The sequence below is a fragment of the Sycon ciliatum genome, chromosome 5 (genome assembly GCF_964019385.1).
Source record: "Sycon ciliatum chromosome 5, ocSycCili1.1, whole genome shotgun sequence".
In the NCBI taxonomy this organism is placed as follows: Eukaryota; Metazoa; Porifera; class Calcarea; order Leucosolenida; family Sycettidae; genus Sycon; species Sycon ciliatum.
In genome coordinates this window covers 23,211,436-23,236,210 of record NC_088647.1, presented here as the reverse complement: position 1 = coordinate 23,236,210, position 24,775 = coordinate 23,211,436, and the positions used below count along the sequence as shown (strand labels likewise).

At 45.0% G+C, this 24,775-nt stretch overlaps 2 protein-coding genes across 2 annotated transcripts in view; both read left to right on the top strand.

Annotated features, from left to right (window-relative positions):
- Positions 1–24,775, top strand: part of LOC135818082 (uncharacterized) — a 108,539-nt gene that overhangs the window by 23,753 nt on the left and 60,011 nt on the right. The window contains exon 3 of the mRNA XM_065331405.1: positions 10,522–10,887. Coding sequence (XP_065187477.1) covers positions 10,522–10,887 — 366 coding nt within the window. The remainder of the gene's footprint in view (positions 1–10,521; positions 10,888–24,775) is intronic.
- LOC135818086 (uncharacterized) lies at positions 15,872–24,443 on the top strand. Its single transcript, XM_065331409.1, has 6 exons — positions 15,872–18,419; positions 18,781–18,859; positions 19,972–20,432; positions 20,800–20,958; positions 21,772–21,912; positions 23,875–24,443. Exons 1-6 carry the CDS (start codon positions 15,960–15,962, stop codon positions 23,881–23,883), a joined length of 3,309 nt encoding a protein of 1,102 aa, XP_065187481.1. The 5' UTR covers positions 15,872–15,959; the 3' UTR covers positions 23,884–24,443.

The window sequence follows — 24,775 nt, the reverse complement described above, 5'->3', positions numbered from 1 at the left end:
GGTGCGCAGAGCAAGCAGCTAACTACATGTATGATTTGTGGACATGTTGAGTAGACTCTTGCCATCCATTATGTTCTCATAGTCTCTCTCCCCCCCCCCCCCCACACACACACTCACACAGACATCCTATGCTCTGCTCTATGTCCAGTTTGGCAGAGATGCGGCATGGTTGGGTAATGTGGTACTGTAAAAGCAGAAATTTTCGGTGGTGTTTTATTTTCGGTAACTTCGGTGCCGAAATTTTTACCGAAAATAAAACGCACCGAAAATGCCGGTATAGTACTAGTACACTAACCTGGAAAACGGGTTTACCGAAAATTTCCCTCCACGGAACCGCCGATTTTGGAGAGTATCCCGAAAATATTACACCACCGAAAATTTCTGCTTTTACAGTAGTCCAGTATGCAAATGTACGGAGAGTCTCAGAGAACGTTAGAACGAAGTTCGTGATGTACAATGTTGTTTGAAGCCGTCAACATGAGGCTTAGTACGTGTATTGTTCCAGGACTCAGTGCATTGATGAATGTCTCTTTGTGTGTGTGCTTTCGTCACAACAGGGTCTGTGAAGGTTACTCTGCTGGTGGACCCGCCATGAGCTGCTATGTACCCAAAACGAGCTGTATCAGTGAATGGTGTGTGCAGACTCTACTGAACGGTGGTAATGTTTCTGATCAAGTTTGTTCAGGTATTCCAAGACATTTTCCAGTTGTCACGGTTTTTACTCTGTCTTGAGATTTTGTCTGGCATTCTAACTGGTGTAGATATGATTGAATTACACTTTCCTTCATGCTGTATTATTGCTAGAATTAATTGCTCAGTGAAATAGTTGAAAATGCAAGTTAGAGTGTAATGAAATTCACACTCTACTGCACTGCTAGTTTGTATTTGCTATCTATAATTTTATGTATGCTTTGCTTTGTTGCACGAAAGCGTGATCCCTTTTGGGATACGTTTGGAGCTGCTCAGCTGCGCTGAAGAGCCTAGCTGTTGGCGCCTTGATGATTATTATCATTCTATGAGTTTATTGATTTTACAACCTTTTATGCGGTTTCTCTGCGCATGATTCGAATTTGCAAGAGTACTGTCTGTTTCATGATTTCAATACTATCGAATATCCTTGATTCACCTTCCTCACTAGCAGAGCTTATAGTTTTCTCTCTCTTGAGATTAGCCTATGTTCTTTCTGCGCTTGTAGTCTGGGTAGTCGAAAACAACGTACTCAGCGGCACATTCACGTCTGAAAGTTGCATGGCCTGAGATTATGGAGAGTTACTCGGATTGCAAGAAGTTTGTACTGACGTATACTGTATGTGGGCTTGTACGAGTTGTACAGTATTGTTTGATGGGCTATGCTTGACGGCATCACAAGGTTATCACGAAACTGAACTATCACAATGTCAGAGGAATACCTCATTAGTGCATTGGGAATATGGCTGACTGTACTTGCTCAATATGATTGTATACTAGTTGTTAGTTGGACAATGGCGGGTATTGAGTGGAGTTAGTACAGTGTACATTCTACTTGTACATGTACTGTTGGTCGCTGGGTCTGCCTAGTAACCTACATGAAAACTGCTCTTATTTTCATGTACGTGTATAGTGTACTCAATGCACATTTGAGTCACCGTGTATACATTGGTATGCTGTGCGTGGTGAAATTCTAGCCTGGCCGTTCTTGGGCGGCCGACAGTACTCACCTCTTTTGGTTTCCTAAGAGATTTAGTTTTGGGAGGCGTTTGCGAGTATGTACAGCATACCGCCTGTCTCCATGTATGTATGACTTGTGTAGAGACGGTGGGTTCCTGGTTTTTGTTTGTGTTTTCAGCCTATTGAAGGGCCAGTCCCGAAAATTTGGTGGAATGTTTTTTCGCAGTGAAGAGACCTTTGTTGGGGTTGGAGAAGTGAATCATACTGTATGTTTCAGTGGTTGCCTTGGAGTTTAGGGAAAATTGATAATTAGAAAATCATTTGGGTGTACCGTGTAGCCGATGCTGTATACATCATTACATGTATCCCATGCAAGTGTTGGTTCCTTTTTCGTGTCATTTTCACAATACATGATTCACCATAGCAACGATTGTCCTTACCCCGCCCAGTTACCAGTGGTTACCATTGTTGTTGAGAATGCAGAGACTCTGCGAATCTCACGCGCAATGAATGCATGCCCCCGCCCCCCCCCCCCCCCCCCCTAAGGCCAAAACGAAGGCGCCAAACCGGCTCTGTCCGTAACGACCTTCGGATCGATCCACCGGGCCGCGGGACGCGGTAGCCACCAACGACCCAAGCCGGCCACTACGGAAATCATCATACATAGCTGTTCCCGTAGCATCTGCACTGCACCTGCGTCGGTTTGTGTGTGTGTGTGTGTGTTTGGTGAAGACGCAGTTATTACCGGTCCGTTTATCTGCAAAGAAGAGGTACAGCACCATTGTGTTTGATAGCAGTTTTGTACACTGTAGTCTCCTGGGCATACCCTTGTCCCAGAACCAGAGAAAGTAGACCTGTTCAGTATCATGGAAAAAAATCATTGTCGGTTCGTGTGTCCGTCGGTGACAACGAGGTCTAAACGACAACGGTAACATTGTTGCGTTGTTTTCTCTCGAGTCAGAGTGATGTGTTGATGATAAGCCACTAGTGCGACTTGTGCTGGAAAACCGAAGCTGCACTGTATCTGCAGCTATCCAGTATTTACGGTAAGGTACAGTGCATGTATACACTCTGTAAAAATGTCACATGACTAAGAGGGGTAGACCTTGAAACCTTCAAGCAGTACAGTCAGTTATTGCCAGGCTGGCAAGATGGGTTGGAGTTATCCTATGTGGAGAATTGATTTAGATTTTCAAGACGTGAAGAAAACCCGTGTTAGCGATACCTACATGTAGTTGTATTGCAAGTCAAATTCACTCTATGGAACGTACTACAACACTAGTGCAGAGATATAGGGAAATGACAAAGGCAAAAGATAATAATTAAAGAAAATGAAAAGGACCAATGAACTACAAGTTACGCTATTGTCCACTAACACCACCAGTTACTAAACAGTCAGACAGTTAGTTGTAGAACGTCAGTACAGTCGGTCAGTGGCGTGCAATGTTATCGCAGGAGCTGATTGTTTAGTAACTGGTTGTGTTAGTGGACATTATAGCATAATTTTTAGTTCCTAGGTCCTTTGTATTTTTCCATTAATTAATCCTTGGCTCTCCATCCGAGTCCGATCTTGCAAAGGATAATGCGCTTCACAACTTCACAAGGGCCATCGCAGTTCTACTGACTTCATCTTGAGAAGAGCCTTGATCTTTGAAGGGTGTCGGCAATCCTACGGATGTGGAAAACACGGCCTTTAGCCGAGTCTGACGCGAACCGTGATTTGTTTTGTTTTGAGAAGAGCATTCAACTGCACCTGCTAAGGACATTCCTGACCCTGAACACTGTCCTCAAACTGATGAATACTTCTCCTGTACGCAGGTACTTGTAAATTCGTCTCTATTGTAATATTTCACGAAACCTTATACATGAACCTCTTGCAGGGCGTCGGACACGCTATGGTCACTATGGTATTGACCGTACCACTCTTCACCCCGGGTACCCTCTGAATCAATAAAACACACTGATCTGGGATCTAAATTTCGAAATTTTCATAGGAACCACCCCAACCCCACGAGTAAATTGTACTTCAGGTGGCTGACAGTACCATCATAAAATACATTCCAACACCCCTGCCTCTTGTCATTCACACAGTGTTTACATACAATGGAGTTCACCATGAATGCAGTGAATGGGATTTTCTGATTTTGACCTCTTTGGTTGTGAGTCTGATCAGTGATCAACTCACCTCCCATCCCTTTAAAATCTGCATCTGCACCCTTGATCCATAGAGGGTGGTGGAGTTCCTGCGGATTCGCAAAACTCAGTCAAACTGAGTATCACTTGAACCATGAATATCTTTTACCCATGATGTAGTGAAATGATTGTGTGTACATATGAACAGTAGTGGTGTAGAACAGAGGACTGTGTTGTAGGTGAAGTGTGTTTAGTTTACCAAAAATGAATTATGTGAGTTTTACATAATACTCGTATGTGGCTATGGAGAACCAGCAGTGACAGTGTAAGGAGTGGTGGTATGGTGTACGTGGTACATGGCAATATTTGTCTCCATACACATGGGTCAATCATCTCTATGCTGTGTGTGTATGTGTGTGTGGGGGGGGGGGGGGAGTGTTAACATAATGATATGTGTATACATGTACCTGTATTGTGTTACACTGTACAGCCGGTCTTCTGGCTGATTGTCATTCATACTTGAATTCTCTTTCAGCAAATTCATCGACGGTCAGAAGAGGCATATTCATGTTCTTGTTTTTGTTTTGTTTTGTATAACTTTGTGTTTAGAACGATGCCGTTTGACTTCTGGGATGATGTTGTCCTGCCAGCATGGCATGACATAGCTCGATGCAAGATTTCACATGAAGCATTCGACAAAGTCGTCATGGCAATTGATGAACATCATCCACGTATCAGCAGAGATCCCATGCTGAAGAGCAATGTGATGAGTTTGAAGGCCAATTACACCACCATTAGTAGTAGGAGTTCAGCAAAGGGGAGTTTAGTTGCATATGTTGCCTGGGTTATTACCTACAAGAGAGGACCATCAGGCGTCCAGAGCTTCATTCAAGACATCCAGTCTTCATCGTTCCCGTCCAATGTTGCGGTTGGTGGATTGCTGGAGAGAATTTGGAAAGCTCGTAAGAATGATCATCCTAATGAAGATGTCAAGGATCCTTGTGAGTAAAAGATTGCCATAAAGTTAGTTCTAACACTTGCACCCAGTTAATTTAAGCAGGGAAGTAGTGCAATGATGTCATGGCATTTTGTATGTAAAGTTCATACTTCATACACGTGGAATTGCACCACTTCACTTGTTAGCTGCTCTGGCAACCCAATACCTTCCCTAAGCACTCTCAGAAGACTACCTTGTAGTCTCATGAGTATTACTATGAGAAGAAGTATTGGAAGACAGGAAACACTGGAGCATGCGCTCTTCTATAGTTGATGGAAAAATCTGAATGATCTATACAGACAAAGAAGCGGGAAATATGAAATAGTGAGCACAGTAGTCCATTTGTATTGTGACCTGTTTGCTGCATAAGTATCATAGCATAAGTATACCTGTTGCATACTCGTATACACCTTGTAAATGAAGATAGCACGTGCAATACTGTACATTGAAGAAATCTTTACATACATGTTATGTGTGATGTTATGCTGGTGCATGTTACAACATTATACAAGATCATGCATTCTATTCTGTAGAGTAGAACTACAGTACAGTCGTCCCTCTCTAATCCGGCACTTGTTTATCCGGAACCCTCGCCAATCGGCGCACTTTCTGACGAAGCCGATTTTTTTCGTTCAATTCCTACATCTTAATCCGGCACTTGAATTCCGCCTCCGGCAGTGACTTTTTGAAACGAATCGCTCAAACTGCACGTAGTTTGATTTCATAATCCGGCAGTCGTAAATCGCATACCGTACAGGTGCACTCCTTGCCAGGCCAGGCTAGACCAGTCTGGTCAATGTTGTCCAGGAGACAATGGCAGTCAACCAACCATACTTTCTTATTTTAGCAAGGAGTAGTGTCCTGCCAATTTTCAGGTGTGTGTGTGTGCGTGTGTGTGCAAGAGTACATGTGAACATGTTCTCTGTTTTACTTTATCACTTTATCACTGTGTATATTCCCGGACAACAATTGAGAATATAAAGCCGTGCACCAAATACTTGGGTCGACACGGAAAAACCCTGCGTTTTGACGTACCGTCATATGATACATGCATGCGGTAGGGCCGTGTCAGAGGGCAGGATTTCTTAATCCAGCACCCTCGTTAATCCAGCAGAAAACGCCGTAGCAAAAGGTGCCGGATTAGAGAGTGACGACTGTATATTCATAAAAAGATGGACTTCTAGCCTTTGGCCATAAATGGGTCAATCTTTGAGTTTTTTTTAGAATGTTTTTCTGCAATCCCCTATGGATTCCTCTTCCAAAAAAATGTTTCTGAAGTCTCTTTATCCAAAAAGCAAGCCATAACAAGAATAGGATTTCGGTCAGGTTTTGCCCCAAAAGCACTGATTTGGGAAACACCATCAAAATCCAGGCCGTTTGACCCCGCCTGCAACAGTTCATTGTGCTTTTCGACCCCAGTTCAGGTACCCTTTTGGACCCGGGTTCAAATTAAAAAAATTGCAGCACTGCGCTGTGTACGATAATATCACGAAGATCGCCAAATACGGGAGCTCGCCAGAGCCAGGAACCATATTTTTATGAATGGACTGTAGAACCGGCATACCATCAATGGGAATGAACAATGTGGTTGAGCCGATGTAAGATAATTACCGCTCATGCATTGTACCATCGTGCCACGGGTTTTAGTCAATACGTGACATCTGTTCAAAAGTAATGAAATGAACATGATTGCACTTACTTTAGTGTAATCGTGCTATGTAAGTTTAATAACGAGACGTGTAGATCTTTACTTGATCAACTGATGCCAAGTATTGTTTGGTGCAAAGATCCATCAATCTTTGTTACGCTTCATGGACTTTTGACTAAAACTGAGCATGTATGTCACATACGCTGTATACAGTCAAATTATCAAGCAATGCATTTGCAATACTCAAGGCTACACGAAAGTTATATTATTATATGAGTGCACACTTTTTCTGAGTTCAAATGTAGTCTAAAAATATACTTCCTCCGCAACACCGAAATGTGCACTTATTTTTTAAGAGCCTGTGATCAATCATTCCTTGACATTGGCTAAACAGTACGTCAAAAATTGGATCCAAGTATCTAGAAAGGGAAAAGACATCTTTCGTAGCGGACGTTTGATGATGACTCAAGCTAATGGGGACTCAAACCCTCTCCTATATAATCAACATCGAGTGATACAGACACACACAAAAGAAAATGAGTCATACGATGTGTGAAACTTTCAATTTCCGTGCTCCCGTGATTTGCATGCAAAACCAATTTGCGCAGCTAGTGCACGCATGCCCGACATGTAGGCTCGTGCATGGAAAACCTGTACGCATTGCTGCGATCGCGAGGTCCTGTACCCACTAGTTGCTATCCGCGGAAGCCGGCGCTGTACTAGCCTGCAGCACGCAGTTTCAAATTGGAGTGCTTTTTGTTTCAAGATCCTGCACTGTAAGTTCTCCATCTCCTGCCAAAGTCTGAACAAGTGAAATACCAGTAGCTCACATTATGTCATTGTTCCGTCTGGACCTGTAGAGCTGAATGGCTACAAATGAACCGTGAATACTGGTGAGATTGCAGAGCTTGCACAACGTGCAGAGCTTGAGTACCATGCAACTCTGAGTTGAGATCTATTTTTGTTCCAATGGATTTCTGCTGAAATACTATGGAGAGGCTGGTTCGGGAAAAGTGCTCTGCTGGTCCTTAGGCTGTGACGTGCTATTGTTTAGAATTTGATGTTGTGCCCGCAGCCAATTTGTGATTTCTCTTACGCCATACGAGAGTAGAAAAGCCTTCAGATTACTCTTGCTAGGCAGATCGTGTCTCTCAAATACACACTGATCCTGTCCGCAATGAGAATGTGGCCAGTTTAAGGCAACATGACAAACTTACTATGGAAAAGATCAGCGCACATTGCGGTGGGGTGGCGGAAGTATGAAGATGACATTCAGACAAAGACAACAAAAGCGGCGACAAGTACGGAAACGTGTGTACACTGGGGGGAGGGGGGGGGGGGGTCAGAAGACGGTGCAGCAGCATGTACAAAGGGGTGACAAACACAGCAAAAACGCAGCAGCAGGCCGCAACAGAGTGACACAAACGCAGCAGCATGTACAACATACCTATTTGTATACAGCATATTATTTCCTAGTGTGCAGGTCAAATGCAGTCTTTGTTATGGTAATACAGTATATGTACAGTCTGCGTGGATATGGGTATACGTATAGCTCATGACATTCCATGCTCTGATCAATTGACACCAGTTGTTCGACACCAGCAACCATATAGCCCAACTCAAGCTCTTGTGCTCGGCTGTGCCTTGCTATGCTTGTGCCACACCACGTGCACACACACACGGTGACACTGCATGCACACACGGTGACACTGCATGCACACACGGTGACACTGCATGCACACACACACCACATGCACCTTTTTTGCCCTTTTGAGTTTTGACGCCCATCACCGAGGCGATGATAGCGATGCTACAGCAGAAGCCATAGCAACTTGTGTTGGTATTCCACCATTGAACAGCTTACAAGGCTGAAGAATTGACCGCCACTTTTCTGAGCCTTGTCTTCACCACACAGCCATTTGAAGAGGCCATTTCTGGCCAGTGAATCCCTCTGTGACTTTTTCGTTTTCGTTTTTTCCAGCACACATCACACCACATATTCCACCATGTACTGGCTGTTGGGACTGACCACCCAGGATTTTTCATACCACGTGCACACACCTCAGACCTCAGACATGCTCATCGGGGAAGCGATGATAGCGAACAGCTATGGTAGACTTGGCAACTTGTGCTGGGATTACACCATTCAACAGCTGGCAAGGCTGATGAATTGACCGCCACTATTTTTAGCCGGGCCACACAGCTGTTTGAAGTGACTTTTTCTGGCCAGTGAATCCCTATTTTTCATTTTTTCATTTTCCATTTTTTTTCTACACACACACACCACACCACATACTCCAGCATACACTGGCTGTTGGTAACCACCGAGGATAATGAAAGAAAAGTCAGGAAGAGTCCGAGAAAGAGAAGAAAGATGTGTGCGACCATAATCGTCGGGAATTGAACCCGCAACCTATCGATTGGAAATCGACTGCACCTACCACTGCACCACACGTCACGTGCACACACACACACACACACACACACATACACACACACACACACACACACACACACACACACCAGACACACACACACACACACACACACCTCAGACCTCAGACCTACCCATCGCGGAAGCGATGATAGCGAATAGCTTAATTAGAAATAGCAACTTATGCTGGAATTACACCATTCAACAGCTTGCAAGGCTGATGAATTGACCGCCACTAATTTTAGCCTGGTATCCAACACACAGCTGATTGAAGTGGCGTATCCTGGCCAGTGAATCTCTATTTTTAATTTTTTAATTTTTTAATTTTTTTGGACACACACGCCACACCACATCCCCCGGCATACACTGGCTGTTGGTAGCCACCCAGGATTATGAAAGAAGAGCTAGGAGAATGAGAAAGAGAAGAAAGACGTGTGCGACCATAATCGTCGGGAATTGAACCCGCAACCTCCCGATTGGAAATCGACTACACATACCACTGTGCCATATGGGACATACAGGGACACACACACACACACACACACACACATAACGCACGCACACACATACGTGTATACGTAAAGTCCGCTGCAAGTGCCCAGTTCGCAGCAAACGCTCACCCCAGCGGGTCCATACTATTTTCGTCTTTTTCAGGTCAATTTAGTTGTAGAAAACTGGCATGAAGGTCGAATGCGTACAAGAACGACTGTAATGCCTACACAGTGCCTATGTCTTACCAGGATCCTGTGCAACAGCGATTGTCATTATCTTGCTGCAAAGAAAAACTTCGGTCGGGATTTCCTTTGCACCCGATAAATGAGTCGTCTTTGTTATTGTAGTTCGTTCTCCTGATGATGGGCCAGGCCCGAAAATTTGGTGTACAGTAATGTAAATTGGAGTTTGAATTTAAATCGCAGTGAAGAGACCGTTTTTGGAGTTTAGAGTTGAGAAGTGAAGTTTCCTAAAAGTTCGTTCTCCATTATTTTGGTTTTCAAATCATGAAATTTCTGCAGTGCCATGAATGTGACGATGTTGCGCTTTCAGAACGGAACGGTGATTGTTCTGACGAAGAATCGTTCGACGACTTGACCGGTCGCAGTATTGCAGTTGCAAGTCGAACAGGGGAGATGTCACAAAAGCTACACCTACAAAGTCGCTACCAACTTGTTGAAAACTCTGAAGTGCTCGAGAAAAACCCTTGCCTTTGCGTGTTGCGTGATTCGGAAATGATGGCTTGAAACACCATCAGAAGTATATTTGGTTCCTGCCATACTCTGCTCTTCGTTACCTTGTTATTCGGAAGAAAAACCCATTTGGATTTGCGAAACACAACAAACAACATCTTAAAATCACTACGAGCTAGCTCATAGCTAGTGCCCAAAGAGACTTTGAAACCAGGAAAGTGGACATTGTTTACCGTAGCAAAGCGCTCTTCGCGCCACGGTGTGAGATGCAGTTTCGTACAATGGGAGTGACAGTGCATGGGGTCAGTGCGTACAGGCCAGCAGATCTTGCACAATGCGGTGGGCATTTGCAGCGGACATTACGGTACACAAACACACACACACATACGCACGAAAATACACACACACACTATTGGACCAGACATAGTGGTTACAACAATGTGTCCTGTTTTTCTTGTGTATTATTCGCTGTCTGTAGATTTCTTCACAAGTGTTGTCAAGAGCAACTTTCCACAGATCATCGCCAAACTAGCGACCGTACCAGATATAGTGCTCACTGAAGTATTTGTAGGTGCCTACCTGGATGAAGAGCGTATCAGCACTTATCGAACGGCATGTGAGGTGGCCGGTCATGTGCGTGATCTTCCACTTTGCTGTCAATCAGCAATTGGGGCGGCTTTACTGAACCCAGTGTCCAGCTTTGTGCTTCTCTTTTATTCCTTCCACCATCCTCTTACTCAACGACTGGATAAAGATTTCCTGATCAAGATCGACCGTGAGGCAGGATGCGATGGGAGTAGTCTTGTCCAACTGTTGAATTTGGCTATTGATTTACAGAGCGATAGTAAGTGACAATTTGAAGACTGCGATGCAAGTTAAAGAATGTCCATGATGGTGAATCCTAGTCAATGGATGATGCTGGTCTTTGTATTAGTGTGCATACCAGCTGAAGGTTATTATGAAAATACAGTTGTCTTATACTAGCAGAAATGTTCTAAATGATATTTGCTGTTTTCCAATTTGTTTGGTATACGTTATGTTCTAGCCTTGGTTTCCGTTGTGAGGAATTTTATTGAAATCGTCCATACCTAATCATAATGGCACTTTCTCCCGGTGATTTGACCTGACGCTTGACTGACTCACAACCGCCATCCAGATCACACAAGAAGTCCATTGAACTTTCAAAGTCGGCGGGAAAGCGCTAGCTTCAGTGTTGGGAGCAACTCATGTTCTGATGAAATGATCGCCGAAGTCGCAAACTCTATTTCATAGCAAAGTAAAGTAGCCTAAACCTGCCTGTCATGTTTGTGAAAATCACCAGCATTTTGTTTAGTAATTCTATTGTGCCGGATTCTTCTGATCTCATTTTCATATACAGCAGGTACCGCAATGTCAATGATGAATGATGAAGGTGTGATTGCAGTGAGAGAAGGACCAGGAGATGCAGTTGAAGGTCAGTACTGTCCTTGTAGTGGTCCTCCATTAATGCACGGCCCTATTTTAGGGGAATGCATACTCAAAGTTTGTCAGCCCGAGCCTTACGCTCGCATTCCAGCGCAAGCTTTACAGTGTCCTGCGAATTAGGACTACCTTTCTCAGCGCGGCCGGCGAAACTGAGTGTCCACAGAGTTACCGAGGAACATCTCAGCCTGACAGTAAATCCTTCTGCGAATTAGAGCGCCGTGGAAATGAGTGCCCAAAAGGTCAGCGCAAAATACCCCAGAGAGACAGAAAAGCGTGTGGTTAAGTTAGCAAAACCTGATTCTGCCAGTGATCACTGTTATTAAGTGTTACACTCAATGGCGTCGCACACTTTATGACCGGTGAGACAAAGGTCGTCCGACGTGGTCTGCGCAATTTTTCCTAAAATCAGTAATCATTTCGTAACATGCGCTCCTACATGCACTTGTGCAAACACTGTGCGCACAACTCCTGGAGTTGACTGGAAGTAGACCAGGGTAAGCATATGCCATTATGCGCTATTTACTGGTACTGTTCTGTCTGGACCCACAGTTGTTGCCAGTAGACTAGTATACAGAGTACCAGGCAGTTGTATTTAGTGCTGGGTGCTATGTGCTATGTAGTTACATTGACTGTTGCTGCAGTGTCCATGTAAGCATGGTAGTCTAGATGTATATGTATGTCTTCAGCTCACACACACACACACACACACACAGAGTCACACACACACACACACACACACACACACACACACACACACACACACACACACACACACACACACACACATGTAACGGAAATGCTTCTCCCCCTGGCCCTCGCCACACAACAACGCAAACTCTTGATTGTATCTTCAATACTCTTATATTATACCAAGAAATGACGAGGGCGCAGGAGGAGAGAGAGACGAAAAGACTAGACAGAAAACGACGACGGGAAAGACTCCCGGGAAAAGACTCAGAGGATCAACAAAGAACAAGCAGTAATAAACCGAGGACAAATCGTGACGACCAATCAGGGACTAATACGTACAGAACACATGACCAAGACCAAGACAACCAGACCACGGACGAATCACACACGACTCTCATTCCCAGACCAAACTAGCACTGCGCATGTACTGCATTCACTTGACAGTCACTCTCACACAGACGGAAGCACATCCTCACACTCTGACAACGCGTACTCCTGCATGCACCACATACCATAAACGTCACACATCACACCATACTCGCGCGTACACCTAGACCATATATGACATCAGACACTGGACTCCACCAGACAAGAACCAAATACAACGACATGCGTAAATCAATACAAGACGAAATCCGTTACACAGCCCTCCGCTCCGGCGAGAGTCGACCTCGACTCTCGGAAAAATAAAGAACAAATGACAAAAATCCGAGAAAAGAAGCAAGACAACAGGAGGAGAATGATGAGCAGGCGGCAGGGAACGTGCAGAGGCTGAGTACGGTGAGTAGGTCCCTTGCCTTGGTCGACTTGCCAGTTCGATAGGGAAGCGCAGTGTAGAACATGTACAAATCACACAGACGGAACAGCAGAAAACAGCAGGCATGTAGTCAATCAGTGAAACAAAACATAACCTCGGCGCGGAGCCGGCATCAACATCGTTTTTTTTTTTTTTTTGTTTTTTTTTTTTTTTTGGTTTTTTTTTTTTTTTGTTTTTTTTTTTTTTTTTTACAAAACCCTCGGCTCTAAGCCGGCATAAGTGTCCCACACTTTCCCGATGTCGGACCATCGTGTCGTCCCACGACCCCGTATGATCCTCTTGTCGTCCCACGACCCATAATACTTTTATTTTACAATTCCCTGACAAACTAAATACTAGACACAGGAGCCCACCAGCTCACGAAGCGGACCGTGGCTCACCATGATCGGACATCCACAGGGCAAACCGGGCAGACCCGCAGGTCGACACAAAACAAGATAAACAAAAGACGCTCACTGAAAGACCAAACCGAACTAAGCTGACAAACCAAACAGGTACACGACTACACTGAAAGGCTAATCAAGAAACTGCACAAACCCCAGCAAATATACGTACACTGACTGCCAAAACCCAAAACAGAAAGACACAAGAGAGACACAAGAACCGGATCGCCGTCACAAAGACTGATGGTATCGGAACGATAGCGCGAAAAGATAACAAGCAACAAAAACAAAACCCACAGCACCCGGGCCCTGGGTGTGTCCGTGCAGTAATGCTTACGACAACAAAATAGGCAGGCAAGTGAATAAACTACAGCGAAAGCCATAACTGGGATTGACTCACCGGGAAAGAGGCTTGCTTGTAGTGCAGCGCGAGGTTGAACCAGCCTGATGAACGACCAGTTCCGCTTGCCGAAATAAAAATAATAAAGTCGCCACACGTCGACAAAACTGAAAGGAGAAACGAAAGGACCACGGCGAGCATAAACTACTTGTGGAGAAGTAGAATCAGGTTCGAGCCAGTCTCCACGTTGGGCGCCACTGTAACGGAAATGCTTCTCCCCCTGGCCCTCGCCACACAACAACGCAAACTCTTGATTGTATCTTCAATACTCTTATATTATACCAAGAAATGACGAGGGCGCAGGAGGAGAGAGAGACGAAAGGACTAGACAGAAAACGACGACGGGAAAGACTCCCGGGAAAAGACTCAGAGGATCAACAAAGAACAAGCAGTAATAAACCGAGGACAAATCGTGACGACCAATCAGGGACTAATACGTACAGAACACATGACCAAGACCAAGACAACCAGACCACGGACGAATCACACACGACTCTCATTCCCAGACCAAACTAGCACTGCGCATGTACTGCATTCACTTGACAGTCACTCTCACACAGACGGAAGCACATCCTCACACTCTGACAACGCGTACTCCTGCATGCACCACATACCATAAACGTCACACATCACACCATACTCGCGCGTACACCTAGACCATATATGACATCAGACACTGGACTCCACCAGACAAGAACCAAATACAACGACATGCGTAAATCAATACAAGACGAAATCCGTTACACACACACACACACACTCACAGAGTCATAAAGACAGTATACTAAGCAACGAACACCTAGCCTACAGGATACTAGTTAATCAGCTATGGTAGATGTATGAGGTGTTGACATGTCATGTCGGCACGGTGACGGCTTTTCCATGGTAGCTGGAGCTGCGCAAGAAATGTCTACTTGGCTTACTTAGTTTTCTGTTGTGGTGAAACAATGTCAGTACGAAAGGTAGGACAGCCTCTGCATTGTAACTGGAGCTGCGGAAGAACTGTCTGCTTAATGTACTTAGTTTTCTGTACTGGTGAAACAATGGCAGTATGAAAGGGAGGAATGCCCCTCATAATCAAATACAGTCAACTTTGCCAATAACGACACTCGGCTGAGCATCAGAAAAGTGTCCTTGTTCGCGAAGTGTCCTTATACCCGAAGTCCCATTTGAATGTATGTGAACCCGTATTTTGTCTAGTATGACATGCGTATCAAAATGAAGCTCTTTTCCTGCTCTATGCATTGTGTACTTTATTTTCATATTACGATTGAAAGGAACTATAAAGTCAATATGCAAGGGAAATAGATTGAAAAATTAGCCTTTTGCAGCCATCTACAGGTACAGGGACATGCACAATCATGTACATGTATGATGATTACTTTACAATCATGTACAACTACATGACATCACCCAAATTATTTTGAAGCAAAAAATATAAAAAATAAAGCCCCCCCCCCCCCCCTTGGCTGCATCTTCTTGCATGTGTGCCTTTATCCATCACCATGGGTTCTGGTATTACTGCTGCATGACAGGTACTTGAAATAGCTGTCAAAAGCCCAGAAAGTCGTTATTCAAGCAGTGAATATGACCTCGGGGCACTAAAAGCATGTTGCTATCCGCGAAATGTCGTTATTCAGATAGTCGTTGTATCCGAAGAAAAATATAATACAGCTAGATGGGACTTTGCTCTGGGCATAGAAATTCTGTCGTTATTCGCGAGTTGTCGTTATATCCGCAGTCGTTATTAGCCAAGTTGACTGTAATAGACAATGAGAAATGTTGCAGAGCATGTGATTTCAGCAGACGTGTCACATGATTGGCAGGTACTGGTTTGAACAGTGCTAGGATAAGAAGTGCTACGGAAATGTTTTGCACTGACACTCAGTGCATTACCACAGGCACGTGGTGTGCAGATAATTTGATGCAACTTCAAGAGATTCAATACCACCTTCTTCTCAGCTTTAATTTGCTCGAATGCACAGCAGTCCGTAACATTCCACTGAAATGCTTGTGCTCAAATGGTCGTGCTAAACTGTCCATGTTGAAGTTCTGGTGCTGAAATGGGATTAATCCGGGTGTTGTAGGCTAGCTAGACCCATTTCATTCTGAACTTATCCTTCCCAGTTTCTTCAATAACTTCTTCCTCACATCTACATCAAATGTATTGTGCTTTGTTCTGGTGTATGTGTATATTTTGTGCAGCTGATAATGGCCAGTACGCAGCAGCTCTAAGTGAACTGATCAAGGAAGGTGTCCAGTTGATACCGTACGGGCGCCTGATAATGTGCGGGCCAGGCCGCACAGGCAAGAGCAGCTTTCTGCGATCCCTCCTGCGCCAAGCGTTCATGTCTCAAGTCGACAGCACAATCGGTGTGGAGCTGGAGAAGGTGATCTGCACCATCGAGAAACAAGGGTTAAAGTATGCCTGGAAGCAAGCTGAAGATTCTTACCAGCAGCAGTTGGCCCTGACGCACAGAGCTGTTGGTCAAGAGAAACGGAAGAAAGAGATCGTAGCAGCACTGAGACAACAAGGCGTCGCTATCCCCGAGAACACCAGGTCCACATCCTCAACGCCATCAACGCCCATAGCATCACCTTCCGTTGGGATTGAGACTGAGCAAGCAGGTACAGCCAGTGTGAGTGAAACTACTCTCAGGCAAGCGGATGAAACCACCGATACCGGGTTCTCTGCTCAATCACCCACCAGTCCTACCATGGAATCTCAGAATGTTTCCACTGCATCCAAGCCGGAAGAGGTATCAGAAATGGCTGCGCTGAAGGAAGAGACACCGGAGCAAGATGTCCAGCAACTACAGACAGAAATCAACTCAGCAACATTGAAGTTCGAAAGTTTCATTAATGATCTGCGGACAGGCAAAAGCGAAGTTTTCACTGCAGAACACCTCAAAAATCTCACATTTATGGATGTCTGGGACTTTGCAGGTCAGAAGATGTTTGCTGCTATCCAGCACATGGTGCTGGCCTGCACCAGATGTGCATATGCTGTCGTCTTTGATGCATCAAAGAAGCTCCAGGCCAGAGCGAAGCCGACATTTGGTGTAGATGGTGAGGAACTGCCGCTTTCCAACCACCTGGAGCAGACCAACTTTGATGTGATGGAGACATGGTTCAACGCTATCCACGAGGTCATTGGAGACAGCGACAACGTACCCGTGTTTGCCATTGGCACACATGTGGACAAGTTACCTAAGAATCCAGAAGCAAGGAAGAAGGCAACTGAAGAGATAAAGAAGTACATCTGGGCCAATGCAGAGGGAAAAGCATACGCCAACAACATCGACAAGGTGGTATTTGTGGACAACACACGAGCTGGTAAAGATCCAGAGGACCCAGCAGTTGTTCAGCTACGGCAAGACATCATCCAGCAGCTGCAGTATCAGTTCAACGTTCCCATACCAATCCGCTGGCTTCCTGTGACCATCTCTATTGGGCACATTGCAAAATCGTTTGAACGACCATGGTTATCGGTTGAGGAGCTACGTCGCTTGGCCATTGCTGTTGGTAGCATCTCCAGTGATGATCCTGAGTCAGATTTCCAGGAGATGGTGAAGTTCCACCATGGTCTTGGCCATTTGCTTCACTTTGTTCACAATGCCCGCCTTCGTGATCGTGTAATCATCGACATCCACTGGGTTCTGAAGACCATGTCATTGCTCTTCTGTCCTGAACCAAAGGATATGCAGAGCAAGCGTCTACGTCCACAGTACGACTTGCTGACTCAGAATGGTATCCTTCTTGAAAGTCTTGCCCTGCACCGCTGGTCACAGCACAATCGTATGACATCGCGCTACACGGCCACAGAAGAACAGCGTGATTTCCTGTTTGAGATGGGTGAGCACTTTGCCCTGTTCTACAACACCAAGACAACTGTGAAGGTGCCTGGTCAGATGAAAGAGGTGACAACTCGCAAGTTCTTTGTACCAGCTCTGGTGGAGCGAGTTGCACGTGTTCAAGATGAAGTGAGCAAAGGCAAGCCAAGTCCAGCTATGTACCTGTATAGTGGTGCAGATCGTTACTTTCCACAAACCCTATTCTGGTGTGGTGTTGTGAGGTGTATGCAACGCTACAGTCCAAAGGTGGATCCAATCCTCTATCACACATCGGCACGTATTCTGGTGAAGGATCGCTTCTGGCTGGTCATGCAGTATTTCCAGCATGGCATTCGCCTGTCACTGGAGATTCCTGCTGATGCTCGACCAACTGCTAAGTCTTCAATCACCAGTGCTACTCCTGTTCCTGCTGCTGCCGGTGGGAGAAAGTCAGTTGAATCCGCTGGCATTGGAGCTGCTGAAAGTAAGGATGAGGCTGAAGCTATCAAGCTTTGTCACGAGCTTCTACCGTACCTGGAGTCGGAGCTCGACAAGCTGAAGGCATTCTCCCTGACTCATGTGAAGTTTGGCAGAGCTGTTCGCTGTCCATGCTCGTTCAGCCGAGATGCGTGTCGCAAACACAAGCAGAAGTCTTGTGAGGAGATTGGCTGTCAACACTTTGCTCCGCTGGTGGAGGGATTGCGACCACGCTGTACCATTGGAGCACGTCCGTCAGTGGATATCAGTGATGTGCGGCACTACTGGCCATGCTTCTCTGGAGACACACATGTGAGTATACCATGGATTGGTATCGCCCTTACGTCTCATATTATGCAATGTGACTAGGTATTCTAAATCCTCTCTATTTTTAATCTTTGACATCAGAATAGTAGCATCAGTACTGAGTAACAACGAAACAGCCCTATCTTATTTCCTTTTGTGTACCTCTTGCGTAGCATCAGTACTATGAAGAAATATTATTAACGGGAATCATGGTATCAATTACGTGGAGAAAAACTTCCTGCACTTGCTTGCGGACAATTTGTGCTTTTTATACACTTCAAAGTACTTTGACAATTGGTCAACGCCTCACATTTGGTACTTTCTTGTATTACTTTAGCAGTGTACTCTTGTTTTCTTTCATTTTCAGACGGTGGCGAGTATGGATGAGAAGGATTGTTCGTCCGACCCAGTGACGGTCGTTACAGATGCTGCTGCATGTTCGGGAGGTTAGTGACACAGCTCATTTTAACGAAATGCATAGCAGGGTTATTGATACAGGTTCTTCTAATGATACTAACAGTTATACAACAGTGGCAAATGAAATCCAACCTCACATCTAGTCCGGATCAGAAAATGCACGTCCCTAGCATTAAACATGCTTTGTTGTGTATTGAGCATGCCAGTGCCGTGTTCATGATGTTGGATTTCACTTGCCAGCACTTTAGAATTTAGCTTGCACTTGACACCGACACTCAGTAGTTTATGTACGGCTGGCCACCTACATGTTTTTAGATAGCGTGTGCTAAATCTGATCCCGTCGCTTGAATTTCACTGTACCAAAAGTGCGTTTGCGATCTTGCAATCTACGCATTGTTTCTCGTAGCCCGTGATCGGGTTTTATGACAACTGGCAGACATTATTTTTCTTTGATTAGTGTATTGCCCCATTTTGGGACGATTCGGACTGGCATTGAAACAATCCGAGAAACACTGAACATTTAAGAATGTTTCACCTTCCGAATGGAATATAGTGCGGCTTTTCAATTTGGACGTGTTGTTTACTAGTAGTATGTAGTGATGTATGCGCTGAGGGTAAAGTGGTTCCACTATGCACCATGAGGTTGATTACATCTTTAGTTTTCTTGTGAGACAGTGGTCGGTTTGAGAAATGAAGATATTGACCATGTGTACCGCCATCACAATATACACTAACATTGTGACACAGTGTAGGGGCATAGTCTCCAGTTTTCCATTCAAAATGGTACCCCTCTATCTAAGACCTGTATGTTGAGTATTGCCATATTGGAGCACAGTTGTGAGCCGTACGACTGTTTTGTAGTGAGCCGTATGACTGTTTTGTGTCAAAATTGGCAGAATAACCCGGTTCACCGACATGCCTGCACAAGTCAGTCTACGCCCATGCTGGTGTGCTGGGTGTATTGGTGAATTTTAGTAATGAAGCTGCTGAAAGCCATTATCTCTGAACTCTTCATTGTGTCTTCAGGAAAATTGTCTTGTAAATCACAGCAGTGCTTAATTCCGAGTTGAATTGGTGGTGGAATTCGGGCCCTGTCTGTCATTTCTAGAGTTTGTTTCTTTGTCGTGTTCTTGCGCTGCAGGTCAGCTACCTCCAGGCAAGTCTGAATCTGAGAGAGCAGCATGCTATCACCTAGCTTTGCACAAACACTGTGCCGCTGTCAAGATCTGTTCTGAGATTGATGTGAGCGACTGCATGGAAAGCTTGCGTGCTGAGGGCCATGTGAGCACTGAGTGTGTCAAGGAGAGCCGAGCTATTGTCAAGTCAAGTGGAAGCAAGAAAGCCATCAGTCACCTGTGCACTGTCTTGGAGGATCTCTCCGACACTGCCATGTGCTACGTTGTGGAGGATATCCTGCCGTCGCAAGGTCTGTCACAGCTCGTGGAGACATTCCGTGTGTGTCCTGGTCCTGGAAAGTGTTCACTGCATCGCAATGACCTGCATCCTGTATCAGTGTGTTCCAGTGACAAGACACTGTCCATGCAGACTAGTGTTGATGCCTCCCAGACTGGTAATGTCAAGAGTAGTCAACTTGAGACTGGGGTAAGAACTCTACTCTCTACACTCTACTAAAATTTTGTTTGGTGATTGTACAGTGAAGAATACCTTAGCATCCAGTGTGTTTTGAAACAGCAACGTCACCTGTGTTTGGAGACTTATCATATTGAGGCCAAGACCATTCATCAGCATACACACAGAACTGTGAACTTACAATAACTCCGGTTTTCTGAGCACGGATATACATGATGAGATTACCTAACGGGCTTTTCTCCAAACTGAATAGCTAAAGCAAGAAAGACAAACAAATTGCTTTACAACCATTACCAACACTCAGAAATTTCACAAACCAGTTCCGTGATTTCGTGAACCGTATAATACCTTTGTGAATCTATCTTCATTTCCACTGTAGATGTCTGAGCTTCACCAGGAAGTACTGCGTTCAAGCTATGTGGAGTTGAAGTGTAGTTTGGACGTAGAAGAGGGTATTCTGGACCGTCTCTATGCAGAGAGCATCATCACCCAACGCTTCTGCAAGAAACTCCGTGCTATGGATGATCGTGATGACCAGGTAACTTATGCGTTAGTGTATAATGGCTTCTCATGGAATTACTGGTGGAAGTTTGCTCCAAAGCTACAAAGTAGTCACTCTGAGTGTCACATGCTAGTTTCATTTATACATTTTGGTGAACATTCACATTTCAGGAACTTTACAAATCAGAAACAGTATCACCACTTTTATTGAACACATTGGAAGTACAGTGAAGCCTGTCCAAGACGACTGCTCAAGAGACCTTCAAAATGTGGTGTCTGTTACCAGGTGGTCTCCTTATCCAGGGTCATGTGACTAGAAATAGCATCCCTTGGTCATGATTGTAGTGGTCTACTAGGAAAGGTGATGGCTTTATCCGAGTGGTTGCCGTTACACGTAATGGCTTTATCCGAGTGGTTGCCGTTACAGGTAATGGCTTTATCCGAGTGGTTGCAGTTACAGGTAATGGCTTTATCCGAGTGGTTGCAGTTACAGGTGATGGCTTTATCCGAGTGGTTGCCGTTACACGTAATGGCTTTATCCGAGTGGTTGCCGTTACAGGTAATGGCTTTATCCGAGTGGTTGCCTTTACAGGTAATGGCTTTACTGTACCATGATGGCTGGAAATGTAAAGTTTCTTTTGGAATTTCAAGCCACAAAGTCTCGGTATTTTGTGCAAAAGTGGCCAATGGCAGACTACATACCAGCATGACAGTTTGTTTGATTGTACAGCCTAAAACTTTCTTTCCCGGTCTTCACATGTCTGGGCAAAAGTAGTGACGAGACAGTGATGTGCTGCAGGATAATGGATAGAAATCAATGTTGTGTTTGTTTTGGAATGTTTTGCGTTAGGTCTCTGTCTTCTTGGAAGCACTGCCACGCTGCGGCGCACAGGCCTTCCACCTGTTTGTTACCGCTCTCAAGGAAAGCGAGAAGCGGGCCCACCAGGAGCTTGTGGACCTACTGAAGGAAAAGCTGTGGAAACTGTCCTCCGTAAGTTGATAACATCAGATTCTACTGCTGCTTTCCTCTTTCATTTGCACTGCTGTTAATCGGGTGCAGCCAATGTGATTTTTGGTCTTTGACCCATTTGGTGCTGGGTCTGAACTACTTACCTCCCGGCGTTTTAGGAGATGCATCCACGCCTTGATCCTTGAGGGTGGTGGCGTTCCTACGGATGTAGAATGCTCGGTCTCTAGCCGAATCTTTGCGAATTTAGTTTAATCCCGGACTCCACCTGTGAACAGATTTTCGCGGCTACATTGTTGTTCGCTTGGTCAGGACGATGTCATAGCTCAGGCAGATAAATAGTTTTGAGGGAAACACGCTCGGGGAGAAATGAGGTCACATTCTCCATGGCAGTGCCAGTAGCCTGCAAGCTTTTGTTACAACATCCCTGTTCTGTCGGGTGATAGGTAACATAGCGATGATGTTCATACCCAGGACTAGTCGAAATATGATGTGCTATCAAGACAGAGGGGTGCGTTTTTTTCTAGGCTTTGGCCAGTGTCACACGTTTGCATGATCGTGTAGTCTTCAACCAGTGAAGTGCCCATCTGATTGTACGTAACAAAGCTCTATGTGTGTCACAATATGAAGGCAATATCGTCGTGATTAATAAATTGTACCACATTGAACCCATCATGTTTCGTTGTTCCGCGTGGGCTTAGATGTTTCGCTTCTCTATCCTTTAGTCACTGCTTGTGGGTTTCTAGTGTCTCACTCCCTTCCTGATTCCTGTAGGGTTCTTTCAACGAGTTTTGTCATGTAGAGAGTACAGCGAACTAGCAACTGTTCACGGTCATGTCGTGAGGCAAAGAAACCTGTCCAATGTTCCCATGATTCCCCTTTAACCGTGTGCTCTCTGTCCGCTTTGCCACAGATCCAGTATGGCTGGCAATGTGACAGTGCAGTATGCAAATGTAAACTGAGAGACTCACAGAGAATGTTTGAATGAAGTTAATGGTGAAAATGTATTCCAGAGAATGGGATGTTTAGAGCCAGAAACATCAGAGGCTTAGTGTGTGTGTGTGTGTGTGTGTGTGTGTGTGTGTGTGTGTGTGTGTGTGTGTGTGTGTGTGTGTGTGTGTGTGTGTGTGTGTGTGTGTGTGTGTGTGTGTGTGTGTGTGTGTGTGTGTGTGTGTGTGTGTGTGTGTGTGTGTGTGTGTGTGTGTGTGTGTGTGTGTGTGTGTGTGTGTGTGTGTGTGTGTGTGTGTGTGTGTGTGTGTGTGTGTGTGTGTGTGTGTGTGTGTGTGTGTGTGTGTGTGTGTGTGTGTGTGTGTGTGTGTGTGTGTGTGTGTGTGTGTGTGTGTGTGTGTGTGTGTGTGTGTGTGTGTGTGTGTGTGTGTGTGTGTGTGTGTGTGTGTGTGTGTGTGTGTGTGTGTGTGTGTGTGTGTGTGTGTGTGTGTGTGTGTGTGTGTGTGTGTGTGTGTGTGTGTGTGTGTGTGTGTGTGTGTGTGTGTGTGTGTGTGTGTGTGTGTGTGTGTGTGTGTGTGTGTGTGTGTGTGTGTGTGTGTGTGTGTGTGTGTGTGTGTGTGTGTGTGTGTGTGTGTGTGTGTGTGTGTGTGTGTGTGTGTGTGTGTGTGTGTGTGTGTGTGTGTGTGTGTGTGTGTGTGTGTGTGTGTGTGTGTGTGTGTGTGTGTGTGTGTGTGTGTGTGTGTGTGTGTGTGTGTGTGTGTGTGTGTGTGTGTGTGTGTGTGTGTGTGTGTGTGTGTGTGTGTGTGTGTGTGTGTGTGTGTGTGTGTGTGTGTGTGTGTGTGTGTGTGTGTGTGTGTGTGTGTGTGTGTGTGTGTGTGTGTGTGTGTGTGTGTGTGTGTGTGTGTGTGTGTGTGTGTGTGTGTGTGTGTGTGTGTGTGTGTGTGTGTGTGTGTGTGTGTGTGTGTGTGTGTGTGTGTGTGTTATTTCAGGACTCAGTGCATTTATGACGATCTCTTTGTGTATGCTTTGTCCCTGTAGGGTCTGTGAAGGTTACTCTGCTGGTGGACCTGGCGTGATCTGCTATGTACCCACAATGAGCTCTGTTTTGAGATTTTGGCTGGCATTCCAACTGATGTAGATATGATTGAATTACACTTTCCTTCATGCTGTATTATTGCTAGAATTAATTGCTCAGTGAAATGGTTGAAAATGCAAGTTAGTGTGTAATGAAATCCACACTCTACTGCACTGCTAGTTTGTATTTGCTATCTATAATGTGTATGCTTTGCTTTGTTGCACGGAAACGTGAACCTTTTTGGGCTACATTTTGAGCTGCTCAGCTGCACTGAAGAGCCTAGCTGTTGGCGCCTTGATAATTATTATGATTCTATGAGTTTATTGATCTTACAACCTTTTATGCGGTTTCTCTTCGTATGATTCGAATTTACAAGTGTACTGTATGTTTCATGATTTCAATACTATCGGATATCCTTGATTCACCTTTCCTTTTAGCAGAGCTTTAGTTTTCTCTCTCTTGAGATTAGCCTATGTTCTTTCTGCGCTTGTATTCTGAATAGTCGGAAAAAACCTACTCAGCGGCACATTCACGTCTGAAAGTTGCATTGCCTGGGACTATGGAGAGTTACTCGGATTGCAAGAAGTTTGTACTGACGTAAACTGTATGTGGGCTTGTACGAGTTGTACAGTATTGCTTGATCTCTATGCTTGACGGCATCACACGGTTATCACAAAACTGAACTATCACAATGTCAGACCGGGAATACCTCATTAGTGCATTGGGAATATGGCTGACTGTACTTGCTCAATATGATTGTATACTAGTTGTTAGTTGGACAATGGCGGGTATTGAGTGGAGTTAGTACAGTGTACATTCTACTTGTACATGTACTGTTGGTCGCTGGGTCTGCCTAGTAACCTA